This window comes from Orbicella faveolata, unplaced genomic scaffold (genome assembly GCF_042242905.1).
Source record: "Orbicella faveolata isolate gen_17 unplaced genomic scaffold, um_ofav_v1 contig_35, whole genome shotgun sequence".
Classification (NCBI taxonomy): domain Eukaryota; kingdom Metazoa; phylum Cnidaria; class Anthozoa; order Scleractinia; family Merulinidae; genus Orbicella; species Orbicella faveolata.
In genome coordinates, this window is record NW_028301564.1 from 3,910,001 (window position 1) to 3,921,941 (window position 11,941).

Genomic DNA, 11,941 nt, shown 5'->3' on the forward strand with positions numbered 1-11,941 from the left:
AACTTTGTTGCTTTCCCTGCAGGAAAGCAAAATAACTGATTATGTGATAAAGTTATGTGTCAAGAAAAATTTACTCTTCCTTAAATTACTGAACTATCCTTTATGTATAAGTTACTGACTCACATTTAATACAGCATAGTTCAAGCTCTCTTTGTTTTATCTCAGTTTCTAATTAACAATAAGACTATTAAGGAGCTCTCAATGAGCGAACAGACAACGAATCGTAGCCAAGTTGACTATCGCTGATAGAAAACTAGGGCGAATAGTTAGTCTAGTTATTTTAGTAGACACTATAAAGGATTACAGCACTAAACCTGCAATTTTGTGTTTTTTTTAAGCTTAATATTAAGAATAATGTTCAGTTGCAAGAGCAGCGCGCGATCGTTGTCTATTGGCGGAAAGAAAACGATGAGAGAACCATTCAGATGTGGCTACTAAGATCTACGAATGAGAAATATGCTCACGCACGATTAACATGTACAAGGCGTTTTAATTTTCAAGGATGCCGAAAAAGTTGCATGTCACATTTTCTTGATTTTAACGAGAGAAAAAAAATAAGTAAAACATCCAAAACGGGAAACAACTGCACAGTGCTTCATACACACATTGCTGTCTTCGACCGATCAGAAGCAAAACAAAAAGATTGGTGGCTTTCTAGCGCTCGCTTTCCCGCGCTCGTTACAGCTGTTTGTTTTCCAGCGCTCGGCGCTGGTTGCACGCTTACCTGAGTTCTAATAGGCCCATTGTGTTACTTGTAATTGTTACATTTCTTCGATTTTTGGGCCTCTGGAGCACAGTTATCTTATCTATGTTTTCTTTGGTTCTGCGCTCGTCGAACCTTCTTATTAGTGGAAAAAACATTCTGAGCAATAACTGGATCATGTTTTCGCCAATCTTGTGCGGAAACGAAATATTTTCCTGCTCTAGCCATAAGTTTCACGGTTTTACTGCGCGCCGAATTGTTCATTTCGGTATACGGCGCGATGAAATATTCCATATGCGATGAATCTGGCTTTGATTTCATGACAGACGAACAAGAAGCCCGTATTCTGTCATACAAATTAGTCAAGTCTATCTAAGAGACAAAGAGTATTGGCCGTGTTTACCTAGACAGACGAATAATGCGTGGTGGCCTACCCCCTGGTTAGTGCGCTCGCATGTAGAGGTCCGGGTTCAAGCCCTGGCCGAGGATATGTGTTGTTTTCTTGGGCAAGACACTTCTCTCACAGTGCCTCTCTCCACCCAGGTGTACAAATGGGTACCGGTGAATTTAATGCTGGCGGGTAACCCTGCGATGGACTAGCATCCCATCCAGGGGGGAGTAGAAATACTATTAGTTGCTTACAGAAACCGGAAATAAGCGACAACCTGATTGGCTGACATGCAGACTTGTAGGTAAATAAGGAAAATGAAAAGCGTTAAAAGTCCGACGAAACTTAACAATTTTATGGAACTGGAGGGCGAATAAACAGATGTATTATACATGATATCTAGGTAAATACAAGACGTATAACACAGGCGAACTTATCTGAACGGTGAATTTTGTAATCAAACGAGCAACAATCTCTTCCAAGATTTTTTTCCTTTTTTTTATCTTCTCATTATACGTCTGTTATGTATTTTTCTTCTTCCTAGGTAAATACGGCCATTGACTTGCAGATAAAACGCAGATAAAAACTGGAAACGAGCTATATGAAGGGGACACTTTTCACTTCTGAGGTTTCAATTGTGCTTAAATAATTTCTCCTTGTTCATTTTAAGTTTCACCTGCTATGCACTTCAACTTGGCTCGCGTTAGTTAACAGTAAAAGTAAACAATCTGCGGAGCAGTTTTGCGTTTTCAAAATAAAAAGAAGAAAACCTGTTAAGTGCAAACCGCAAAGGTCAATCGGAAAGGGGGAGGGGTGGGGAGTGGGTGGGGTGGAATCCCATAGGAAGAGATCGGAGACGCTCGTCGGAAAACTGGAACTAAAACCCCTACAGGAGACCAAACTGAGCGTGACTCGAACTTTAATCGGCGCCTAAAAGATACCAGTTTTCGTTTTAAAACTGACGAAATAGGCTCGATTACAAGCCGCTGATCAGCAACGGGCCTAAAAACGAAAATAAGAACATTTTTTCGTTATTTTTTTTCCTAGAGTGCAGCCTAAAACATACTTTGACAGCTAAAAATAGTGGCGTTTCGTCTTAAACACCCTAAGTGAGACCAGAATCCTCGATTTATACCCCTAATTGAGACGACGAGCATCCGAGACCTTTTCATTTGGGAGTCCCCCCCCCCTCCCTCGGGGGTCAAGCTTTTAAGTTACGATGGTTTACCAACTAATTTCGTTGTTACTTATTTGTCATGTCGGCGTCGGTGTAAGTTACCAAAGAGTTTCAATCTCAAGTTGTTTGATGTGGTTTGTTTCAATCCGAAGTCGGCCGGAAATCTTCGTTTCCGCACAGGTCGTGGCAAAAGAACGAACCGCGTGCTCCTCCTGTGGCTTCGACCATTCTCATCCTGCTTGATCTTCTTTATACCGCCTCCTTGCTTTAACGCGATGAAATAATCGCCGTTTTTGAAAGTGAAGAAAATCCTCTGTAGTTGAACGGTGAAAATGGACCTGGTGGGGTGTGGTTGGGACTGTAGGAATAAAAAGCCAAATTAAGCATTTATGTAGTATATCAAACACGAAAGACCTTGTTTGACCACATTTCCAAACACCGAGACGAGAGTTGAAAATACGACGCGCAGGGGAGTATTTTTGACGAACTTTGAGGACTTTGAGGTGTTTGGAAATGTAGTCAAACATTGTCTTGAGTGTTTGATAACGTCTCAATCGAAACTTCAACTAAAGAGAAAACGGAGAAATAGAATCGTAAAAATCCCTGCTAATTAAGATCAGATATCCAAACACTGTCACGATCATGATTTTCTTTGTTTAGACTCGCTGAATTATTTAATGAGTTTGAGAAGTAGTCTTGGACACTCCACAACCCCCCTTAGATAAGTAATCACATGAAATGTGAAGTGGCTCGGGAGAAAGCTTTGCAAATATTAACTTTTTCCTGAAGTCCCTCCATCACTGATGAATGCAATGGACCGCCCTTTTAAAAGATTTGAAGTCATTTTCAAGCATACATATAATTATAATTATACAGTCGTTGGCCAAAAATGAAATTATATTTCGTATTTCTTACGATGAGCGCTAGCATCTAACTGGACTTTTGAAGGGGAGGGGCGGGTGACTAGGAACAGGCACGAATTTTTTAAACCTTTTTCGTGAACTAGGAAAATTTGTTTCTCGTTATAACATGCTGATTGTAGGCTCACTGAACGTGCATGAATTTTTTTGTCCTCAGTGGTCGTTTTTGGCACTAGAATGCCTGCAGTATTTTTTTTAAAAAATTCTCTCCCCCGCCCCTAAAAAGTCAAGTGGTTCACCCCTTACAAGATCAAAACGTTGTACAGCAGACAGGTTGTGAGAGCGAAGAAAATCACCTACTAGGCGCCGATGTCTTGATGCAACAACAAAGTCTTAAAACTGACACTGAAAGAAATGAGAAAACTATACACACCTGGGCGGACAGAGTACCATTCACTCCCATGACAAGATATAGCTGACTAGCCTCGCCTCTTATTCGCACCATACATCCATTTTCACTGACAATCTGGATGTTCAGCCTTGCTGTAACACGAAATAAACAAACCAGGTTAGCGTGAAAATTAAAATGTAATCAATTGAGAAGGAAAGACAAAAAAGGTACATAATTCAGGGTGGGTCAATGGCTTTTAGTGCATGTTCCGACGTGGTTTGAGGAATATTCGATAGGAAAACAAACATAAATGTCGAGAAGAACTTCTGAGAACCTGTCCACACTTCGGTTTCGGGGACACTAAATTGCTGATATGCTGTGAGAAAACACCCCCATTTTCGCCGTACACACTGAGGATGTGACTGAAACACCACACGAGTATATACGAGTAACATTCTCGTATGTATTCGTATGTTACTCGTACGTATTCGTACGGTTACTCGTACGTATTTGTATGTCACTCGTATGTACTCGTATGTATCCGTATGTTACTCGTATGTACTCGTGTGGTGTTTTAGTAACGATCCCGCACTAAGGCCCCGACAACACTGATGCACTGTCAAAAGTTTTCGTTTTCGTCTCAACCCAAACAAGGCAAAATATTTTTGCTCCGCACACTAGCGTTTTCCACTGAATACATTTGAATGAAAAAAATACCTCCAGAACATCTCAAACATAGAAATGCTTTAATACAAAGATAACGTCCCTCTGTCCAGCTTTGTCAAAATACACGAAGTGGTTTCTAGGAGCGTATATCTTGATTGTTTTCTTCACGCTTGTTTTCTGATCATGTTGAGACTGAAACTACATATCGTATCAACAACTCTGATAGAAGAGTCCCCTTATCTTTACCTGTCCAAACTAAACTCTTTTCTTACAAAAATATTGTTTTTCTGGCCGAGATTGAATATTCTTATTTTTCTGCCGATTTAAGGCCGAAAACATTCGTGTGAATACTGTTAGATCATAGGGTTTGACATATCTGTTTTCGAATGTATTTGGTGTCTGAATGGCAGGCGTTCAAGTAATTCTGGAGCCAGCCTACAGGCATTAAAGCCTGATCAGACGCACATAATTTCTTGCAGAAATGTTATTAGGATCGAACATACGGCCGCTGGTGCTGTTTTTGTTGCTTTTAGGCCAGTTTTGCAGAGAAAAAAAAGAAGAAATTTATACGGTTTAGTTAAAAGCATATAATTGTATTGTATTTACAATTTTTTTAACACACAAAATTATATTCTCTTCAAAATCTTAACCTCCTCGGGCTTATTCTTAAAATATTTTTAAAATTTTGCAAATGTAGCCTCGATATTCGAGGAAGACGAAAACGTATCAGAAAGTATGTATTTTCAAACAAAAACGCATTAGTGCGAACTTGGCCAAAAACATTCCAGTCCATTCTGATGGTTTGTAGCTCTCTCTGATTGGTCGTTTATCGCGCGCCAGATTCACGTGCGTAAGCGAAAACAACAACAACAACAACAACAAAACAACTGAATATTGGAAAGCGCGACACAGACCTAGCCTACGGCTTCTTTACCCTGAGTATGGAATTTTTGCCCTTAATATTCTCGAGCGCCTGCGGCAGAAAAAAGCTTCGATAACACGTTAGTCGGCTTCTCAGATCAATATTACTTAACAACGACCGATCAAAAAGCCGCGCCAAACATATAAAGTGATACTCCTATATCCTTTCTGTAGCCTAGAAGCGACTGTTTCACGCAGCCGGTGTATTGCAGAGTTCTTTTGCACAGTCCCGCTATAAAGGTCCGATTAAATTAATCCGAATTCGGTTAAAATATAGCTTACATACGTGCACTTCAACTTGAACTTCGGAATAAATCCAATACATTGTAATAAATATCTCCAGAACATCTCAAACATACAAGTGCTTCAATACAGAAATGACCTCCCTCTGTCCAGCTTTGTGAAATTGCGCTAAGTAGTTTTTCCGGGGCGTATATCTTGATTCTTTTATTCGCGACTGTTTTCTGATGATTTTGAGACCGAAACCACGTATCGTATTAACAATTTTTAAAAGGATCCGTTTACTTCCTCTTCAGATGTTTCAAAGAAGGTAATCGATAGATTAGTTTAGCTGTTCGGCAGCAGTAAACGTTATTTCAAAAGAATGAGACCCTTTTGCCGCCACGGTGCAAATTAGCAATCCTTTTTCGGTAGATGAAAACATCAAGAATCCCTGAGTGGAAAGAAAACTTGTTACAGGAGGTGCCTTGCTCTAGCAAAGCCATAAACGAAATAACATTTTGACCGCAGGCGGTTGCGAAATCTGTGGATGTGATACTCAAATGGGTTGAACACTATGTCTCTTAAATTTGAATTGGATATTCCTTCAAGCGGTGATGCTTTCAACTTAAGGATTTAATAGGCTTCGTAACTGTAATGTGCCGGCTGTAGTTAAGTCGTGAAAGTGTCGCAGAGAAACCTATATAGCAAACCGGAAAACCATTTACGACGTGTGAAAAGATACTCGTTCACTAATCGTATTAAAATGTTGTAATTCTGATCACTATGGCAAAAAAAGCCATCCTACAGATTCCAATTAGTAAATTTTGTCGTAAATCTGAGTCTGTCATGGAAGCCTACCGGTTAGCATCCGGAAGAACATTGCTGGGACCCATATTTCTCCGAGTGCTTGGCTTGCGTCACAGCGCTGAAAGCATCTAAACACATTAGAATTGTTTACTTGTAAAGCGACATTAACAAACGAAACTAACAAAGCCGACAGAGAGTTTGATATTGTAGATTAACTTGTGACGGAAGGCCGACAAATATCTCAGTTTGTTTTCATGGTTTTCCATTCTCTGATAACCAGTCCTACGTGTGTTCTTGCTATTCACCAGGTTAAAACGTAAAGGAAACCACAAATGTGTGCTTTCAAAAGCTAACGGTTTTGCCACTCAAGCTGGAAAATAAATTGACTTCAACAAAATGAAGAGTGGACAAATGTGTAATTAACATGCCTAAGGGCGATAGCTATGGAGTCTTTCAAGCTATGTTTCTTTGCTTCGCTCTGGGTGAGATGGTTCACGCTGGGCACCATGCAGAGAGACGTACGTAAGAGATGGGCTCCCCAACGAAGCTTTATTGCAAAGTTGAGCCAAAAAACCCTGGGACTATGGTAAACATGTAAACATACTAAGACACTGTCCTGCAGTGCAACTCAACTAGAGCCAAAATGTACAAAACATTTTCTAATAACCGTGTTTAACTGATTAATCTAAGCCTAAAGGCGTGTTACTCGGCCTAAAATGACTGAAATTCGAAAAACCGTTTCAGAAAACGCAGAATTTTATTTTTTTGACGTTTTTCTAATTTTTTAAGGCCTCAACTCGCGCGCGCGATTTGCACTTTGCCCGCAACCGACTGCATGGCACGATTACTCCGCCGAAAGCCTGTTGAACCGTAGAAAAACGAATGGCAGAGTTCACGCCAGCTTGCTAGAAATTGCAAAAGAAAAGTTATTCAGGAAAACAACGCTTACCGTAGTGATTCGCGGATTCCAAGGTTCCGTTCACAGTGCCATCAGGTAAGATCTGCAAAAACATCAAGGCCCTGACGGACCACAAAGAGCCGGGGTATGTGAAACTTGGGGGTAGAATTGGCACACTCTCTCCATCACACTGTGCGACATGGTTCATGGGAGAACTCGTCGGCCTTGGTTTTCTCGGTGGAAGCCTCTTCGACGTAACTTGGTCCACGCTTCCTTTTGGTTTAGGTCGGCGATCTGCCAAGTGCAGAGAAGCGTTCAGGAGGACAAGAACTGCCACGATGATTCCGCCTCGCATTGCACTTGAAAAGGACATGCTCTGAGCCAAGGCAAAGCAAATAAAATAGGTTCACAGAATTACGTCCCGTTTTATGCGCGCCTCAAGAGAGTTCCAATATCAAAGGAATGTAACTTTCTCACTAGCAGTAGGGTGAATTAAAAAGTTAATGATATTAGACTCGACAAACTGAGTAGAGTCTCAAGAGAAGGGCGAAAAAAAGGGAAGCTAATGCGAGAAATACAAAATGATCGCTTGAGTGAACTCACCTGAGGTCGAGGTGACTTAAACGCGTGAGGAGAAATTTTTTCAGCAGCAATTGAATCGCGGTGAATCTTGACCAAGAAAACCGAAGATGACAGAGTACGTGTCAACAGTTGCTTAGCGAGAACATGTAAATTGCATTTACAGCCACTTAAAAGTGCACAGTTTTCGAAAGTCACTTGACAATTCGACGTGTGAATTGAGTTTCTATCACGATGTTTCTCTTTTTTTGACAGAATTGTCTTTACACGGCCAAGCTTGCTTCAAAGTCTTGCAACACCCTGGATCGAATACAGCTAGAAGCACTTATATCTCTGTACGAGAGAGATAAGACAAAAAAATCAAGTGAAACCACAGCAGGGGCTGTTTCCGTTTAGAAAACAAAAGTTCCGTTCCATTGTGTTGTGTCAATGAGATTGGCTTGTCCTTTGTAGCGTGTTGCAGAGTGGCTCGTATTAATTATAGAACTCTTTTCACACCATTGCACACCATGAATCATGCAATTGACACCTACCAACGCTTTCAACTTCTTAACGATCTTCCTTGTAGGACAAGTCGTAATCAAAAATCAATGAAAAGGCGGGCAACGTCTTGATAATGGCTCCAAACAGGAAATTCTAACAGACAATCACGAGAAAGAGATCGCGAAGAAGAGAAAGCTGACGAATACAAGGGAACAATGGAGCTCTCAGGGGGCGGAGAACTCAAATCAATGAAAAGCACGTTCTGAGTGTCACAGAAATCTACAGAGAGGAATAACTAACTGCACGACTGTATAGGAATAAAAAGATTTGCTTTTAGGAAATGTCAACTCGATATTATCAGCTGCCACACAAGAACACCAATTTAAAAGCAAATACAAGCTGCAAAAATGACGGCTGAATACACGGAAGAACTAAGAGCTTTACACGTGTCCGCGAACTCAAAACATATCAGTAAAACTCCAGCAATATAGCCAACTCGTAAAAGTAACTAAATTATGCAAGTGCGTGATGTGTGAAAAAGCCAACAAAGAGACGTTTATAAAAGACGTCGTTTACAACTCGGGTGCTTTGCTAAAAGAGATTTATTTAATCAAAGGGTGGAGTGCACTCAGGAGCTAATTGAAGTTGTGAATCAGCTTGTTCATACCTCGCACAAAGCCTTAATGAACGCACCATTGTTTCTACCTCTTGAGGCATGAAATGACATACCTCTTGTGTATCCTTATGACTAGCACGCTATAAACGTGACCAACTGAACTTCTAGTTTTGCTCGTTTGACGCGAACTGAGTTGGAAACGTCGTAAAATTTTCTAACGCGACAGAAAAGCAAGGCGTCTGGTCGCTCCAGGATCTGAGAGACGCGTGTCGAAGCAAAAAAAAACGCGGATACCGAGACCAGGAATTCTTAGTCTGTAAACTTGACTAATGTGACAAGAAAGTGTTGTCCTGATCTGAAATGAAGAGGGTAGGCTTGCTGGAAAGCTAGCATGGCGTTTTTCAGTTTACCTACAAACTTTCCCAACGCCTGAGTCAAGCTGAATGTAGACCCGTTCTAACTTTGTCTACGCCTGTGCTTACAAACCTTTTACAACCGCTAACTGGTTTACTAGAAAGGTTTTGCAGCATTCTGTTAAGTTCTTCTTCTTTTTTTATCATCTTTACAAAACTGTAGAAATAGAAAACAATCCCAAGGATCGAGCTTTGCATTTAGCGTGCGCAGGTTTTCTTGCAATGAGTGCATGTGTTTACCCAGATATTTGTTTCACTGTTTTTCAAGAGATTGAAACCATAAGCGTGCAGATATCAACCATGCCTAAAGGCAAAGATCAGGTAATATTGGTCAGTTAAAGTAGCAAGTTGCTTTTATGAGATGAAGATAAAGTAAAACAAAACTCTATCTTTGACGTCAAGTCTACGAAAATGACAACGCTCGAGGCAAAAAAAAACAAACAAAAGACAATCTTTTATTGCATAGACTTGGCTAAATGAATGCTCAAAAAAGGGAAAATCAGTAGAGGAAAAATCTTCAAAAAAATTCACCGTCAACCCGTGTTGTAGATGAAATACAGTTCCCAAACTTTCGTGACTTACAACAGCCAGAGGAATTATTTACTGTTATCAATTTGACTGATCACAAAAACTAAATATATAAAAATTATGGACCTAAAAAAATGTGCAGTGTCAAATTATAAACATTGCAAAAAGATGAGTAAATGACGTCGAGGGAACAGCGAGGGCAATTCGTATGTGTGTTAAATCACAGTTAAATAATAGCACGATAAAAGGGAAATAAACATAAATATTTCTACTTCTCATATAATTATAAAGCCTTCACAGGTGGTCAGTATATAAAAGCTGGAAAAGATGTGGGAGGCCATAACATTACACCCACGTTGTTATGGACTTGTATTTCCACTATCTGCCGGTTTATAACCAAGATCCCATCGGGGAATAACTTTATCGTTATACGACGTCCGCGGTGTTTGATTTATAGCTGAATGACTTCTTTTTATAGTACACCAAACGCGCTTGTCGCCTTTCTCTAATCTAAATTCTATTTTAAATCTGTTGGCATAGTGGGGTAGCCCCTCTCTGACCACACGTCCGTCACGAGATAACACCGCAAATCGAGTGAATATCTCTCAAGCGTAGTTTTGTTTAGCCATGTTTTAAATACTAAAATACGTGTTTGACCATCGTTAGCATTCATTCTCCATTGATTTTGATCACAATGACGTCACACGGTCGACCATAATTGCAATGTAGGAACTCGCACGTAATAAAACTTCAATTGACAACAGATTAAAAAACAAATTGGAAGTACATGAAAGCAAAGCAATTTATACGATAATTAGCAACCCGTTGTGGTATCAGAAACAATGGTGTCCGGGAAGTCGTGAAGCTTAAACCCACGTGTTTTTGTCCAACCCACACACTCTCTTATTTAGATTTTTGTTTTGTGCTTTTCTAGAGAGCTCGAGAGCGTGAAACCCAGAAGATGAATGGCCGGGAAAAAACAATCTGCATTTAGGTCACGGCCGTCCACGCTATGCTGGAGAAATTAGAAAACGGAGGTTCCTTACCATGGTTAGGCCTACCGTCCACTCTAATCCGTCACGAAAACGGAGCTTTTCGAAAACGAATTTGAAAACGCCGGCTTTCGTTTGGGAGTGGGCGAAAAACATTTTGAAAACGGAGCTTTTCGAAAACAATGGGGTCACAATAATCACGTGATTTCCCTGCTCGAGTTTTCCTCAAACGCAAGTCCAAAATGACCCGATGCGTTTTCAAATTTCTCTTGCGTAATGTGGACGGGCCTCGAAGACAAAATTTCTCCAAATGTGGGAACAGAGCATATTAAGGTACAGCTATTAAAATGGCTTTCCAATCATTTAACATCCGTACATCAATAAGGCTTCCATCAAAGTGCACAACATAGCGTATATAATAAGCATAAGGTTCAAACATCAGCCGAAACGTCTTGAACGAAACATCAACAAATAGTCAGTGTCAAACTATTACAGTGTATATAATAATTTGTTACTTTGAAACAGCTAAAATATCGCTTTTCAATTGTTTTTATTTGTGCTGAAACATTTGCTAATCAAAGAGTGAAGTCATCTTGACGAGTTATCCGGCTGAAGGTTTGGATGTTTTGGACAGTTCCCTGTGGATTGCGAAGCGAGAGTAGCGGGCGATCCAAGCGGCACCTCCTCCATCTCCCAGACAACTCCGCAAAACCGCCTGTTCCAGCTGTGGATTTCTTTGAGAGAGTACTCAACAAGAGGCAGCCGAGTCGAACACCCGGCGGAAGGGGGTACTTCCCAAACCCTTAACCTATTAAAGGCCAAAATCTGCGATTTTCCCACGCTATTTCCGACCAAAATGGCAAAAACCCATACCTTTTGGGGCCGGTCATTTGGGTATATAGCTCATATAAGGGAGTGCCCTCAACGGTTGAACATCACTCAAGGAAAACGTGGGCGAGGGTAGTAGACCGAAAGCTACATTCTGGGTATATTCGAGCTAAAACTTAAATACTAATATTCCCATTCACGAGAAAAATGCGTACGTTCGAGATCAACAGTTATTTCCTTCGCACTTGTTAGATACGAGATAACCAAAGACTCGCGTACGTGCAAGTTGGCTTCAATCATTTTATGTCCAGCAAGCACGAGTGGAACAATTATGTTATTAAAAACAATCACGGAATATCGGTACATCTCGACAAGAGAACGATTTTTGTCGACCATGTTTGTTAAGCATGATATAGTGGACGATACCCAATGGATTCGCAGCCAATAAAACTCGGCAAATCAAGGATAA

At 40.5% G+C, this 11,941-nt stretch overlaps 1 protein-coding gene across 2 annotated transcripts in view; it reads right to left on the minus strand.

The window, feature by feature from the left end:
• LOC110046674 (fibroblast growth factor 1-like) overlaps positions 1–8,639 on the minus strand; it is an 8,783-nt gene extending 144 nt beyond the window's left edge. Inside the window, exons 1-5 of one of the 2 annotated variants that reach the window (XM_089274143.1) lie at positions 8,146–8,639; positions 7,637–7,945; positions 7,085–7,409; positions 3,562–3,671; positions 1–2,626 (exon numbers count right to left, since the gene is read on the minus strand). The exon at positions 1–2,626 is cut by the window's left edge and continues 144 nt beyond it. In XM_089274143.1, coding sequence (XP_089130269.1) covers positions 2,339–2,626; positions 3,562–3,671; positions 7,085–7,406 — 720 coding nt within the window. In that variant the 5' untranslated portion in view covers positions 7,407–7,409; positions 7,637–7,945; positions 8,146–8,639 and the 3' untranslated portion in view covers positions 1–2,338. Of the gene's footprint in view, positions 2,627–3,561; positions 3,672–7,084; positions 7,410–7,636 lie in introns of both variants that reach the window. The other variant, XM_089274142.1, reaches the window with a different exon arrangement.
• Between the last annotated feature and the right edge of the window lie 3,302 nt (positions 8,640–11,941).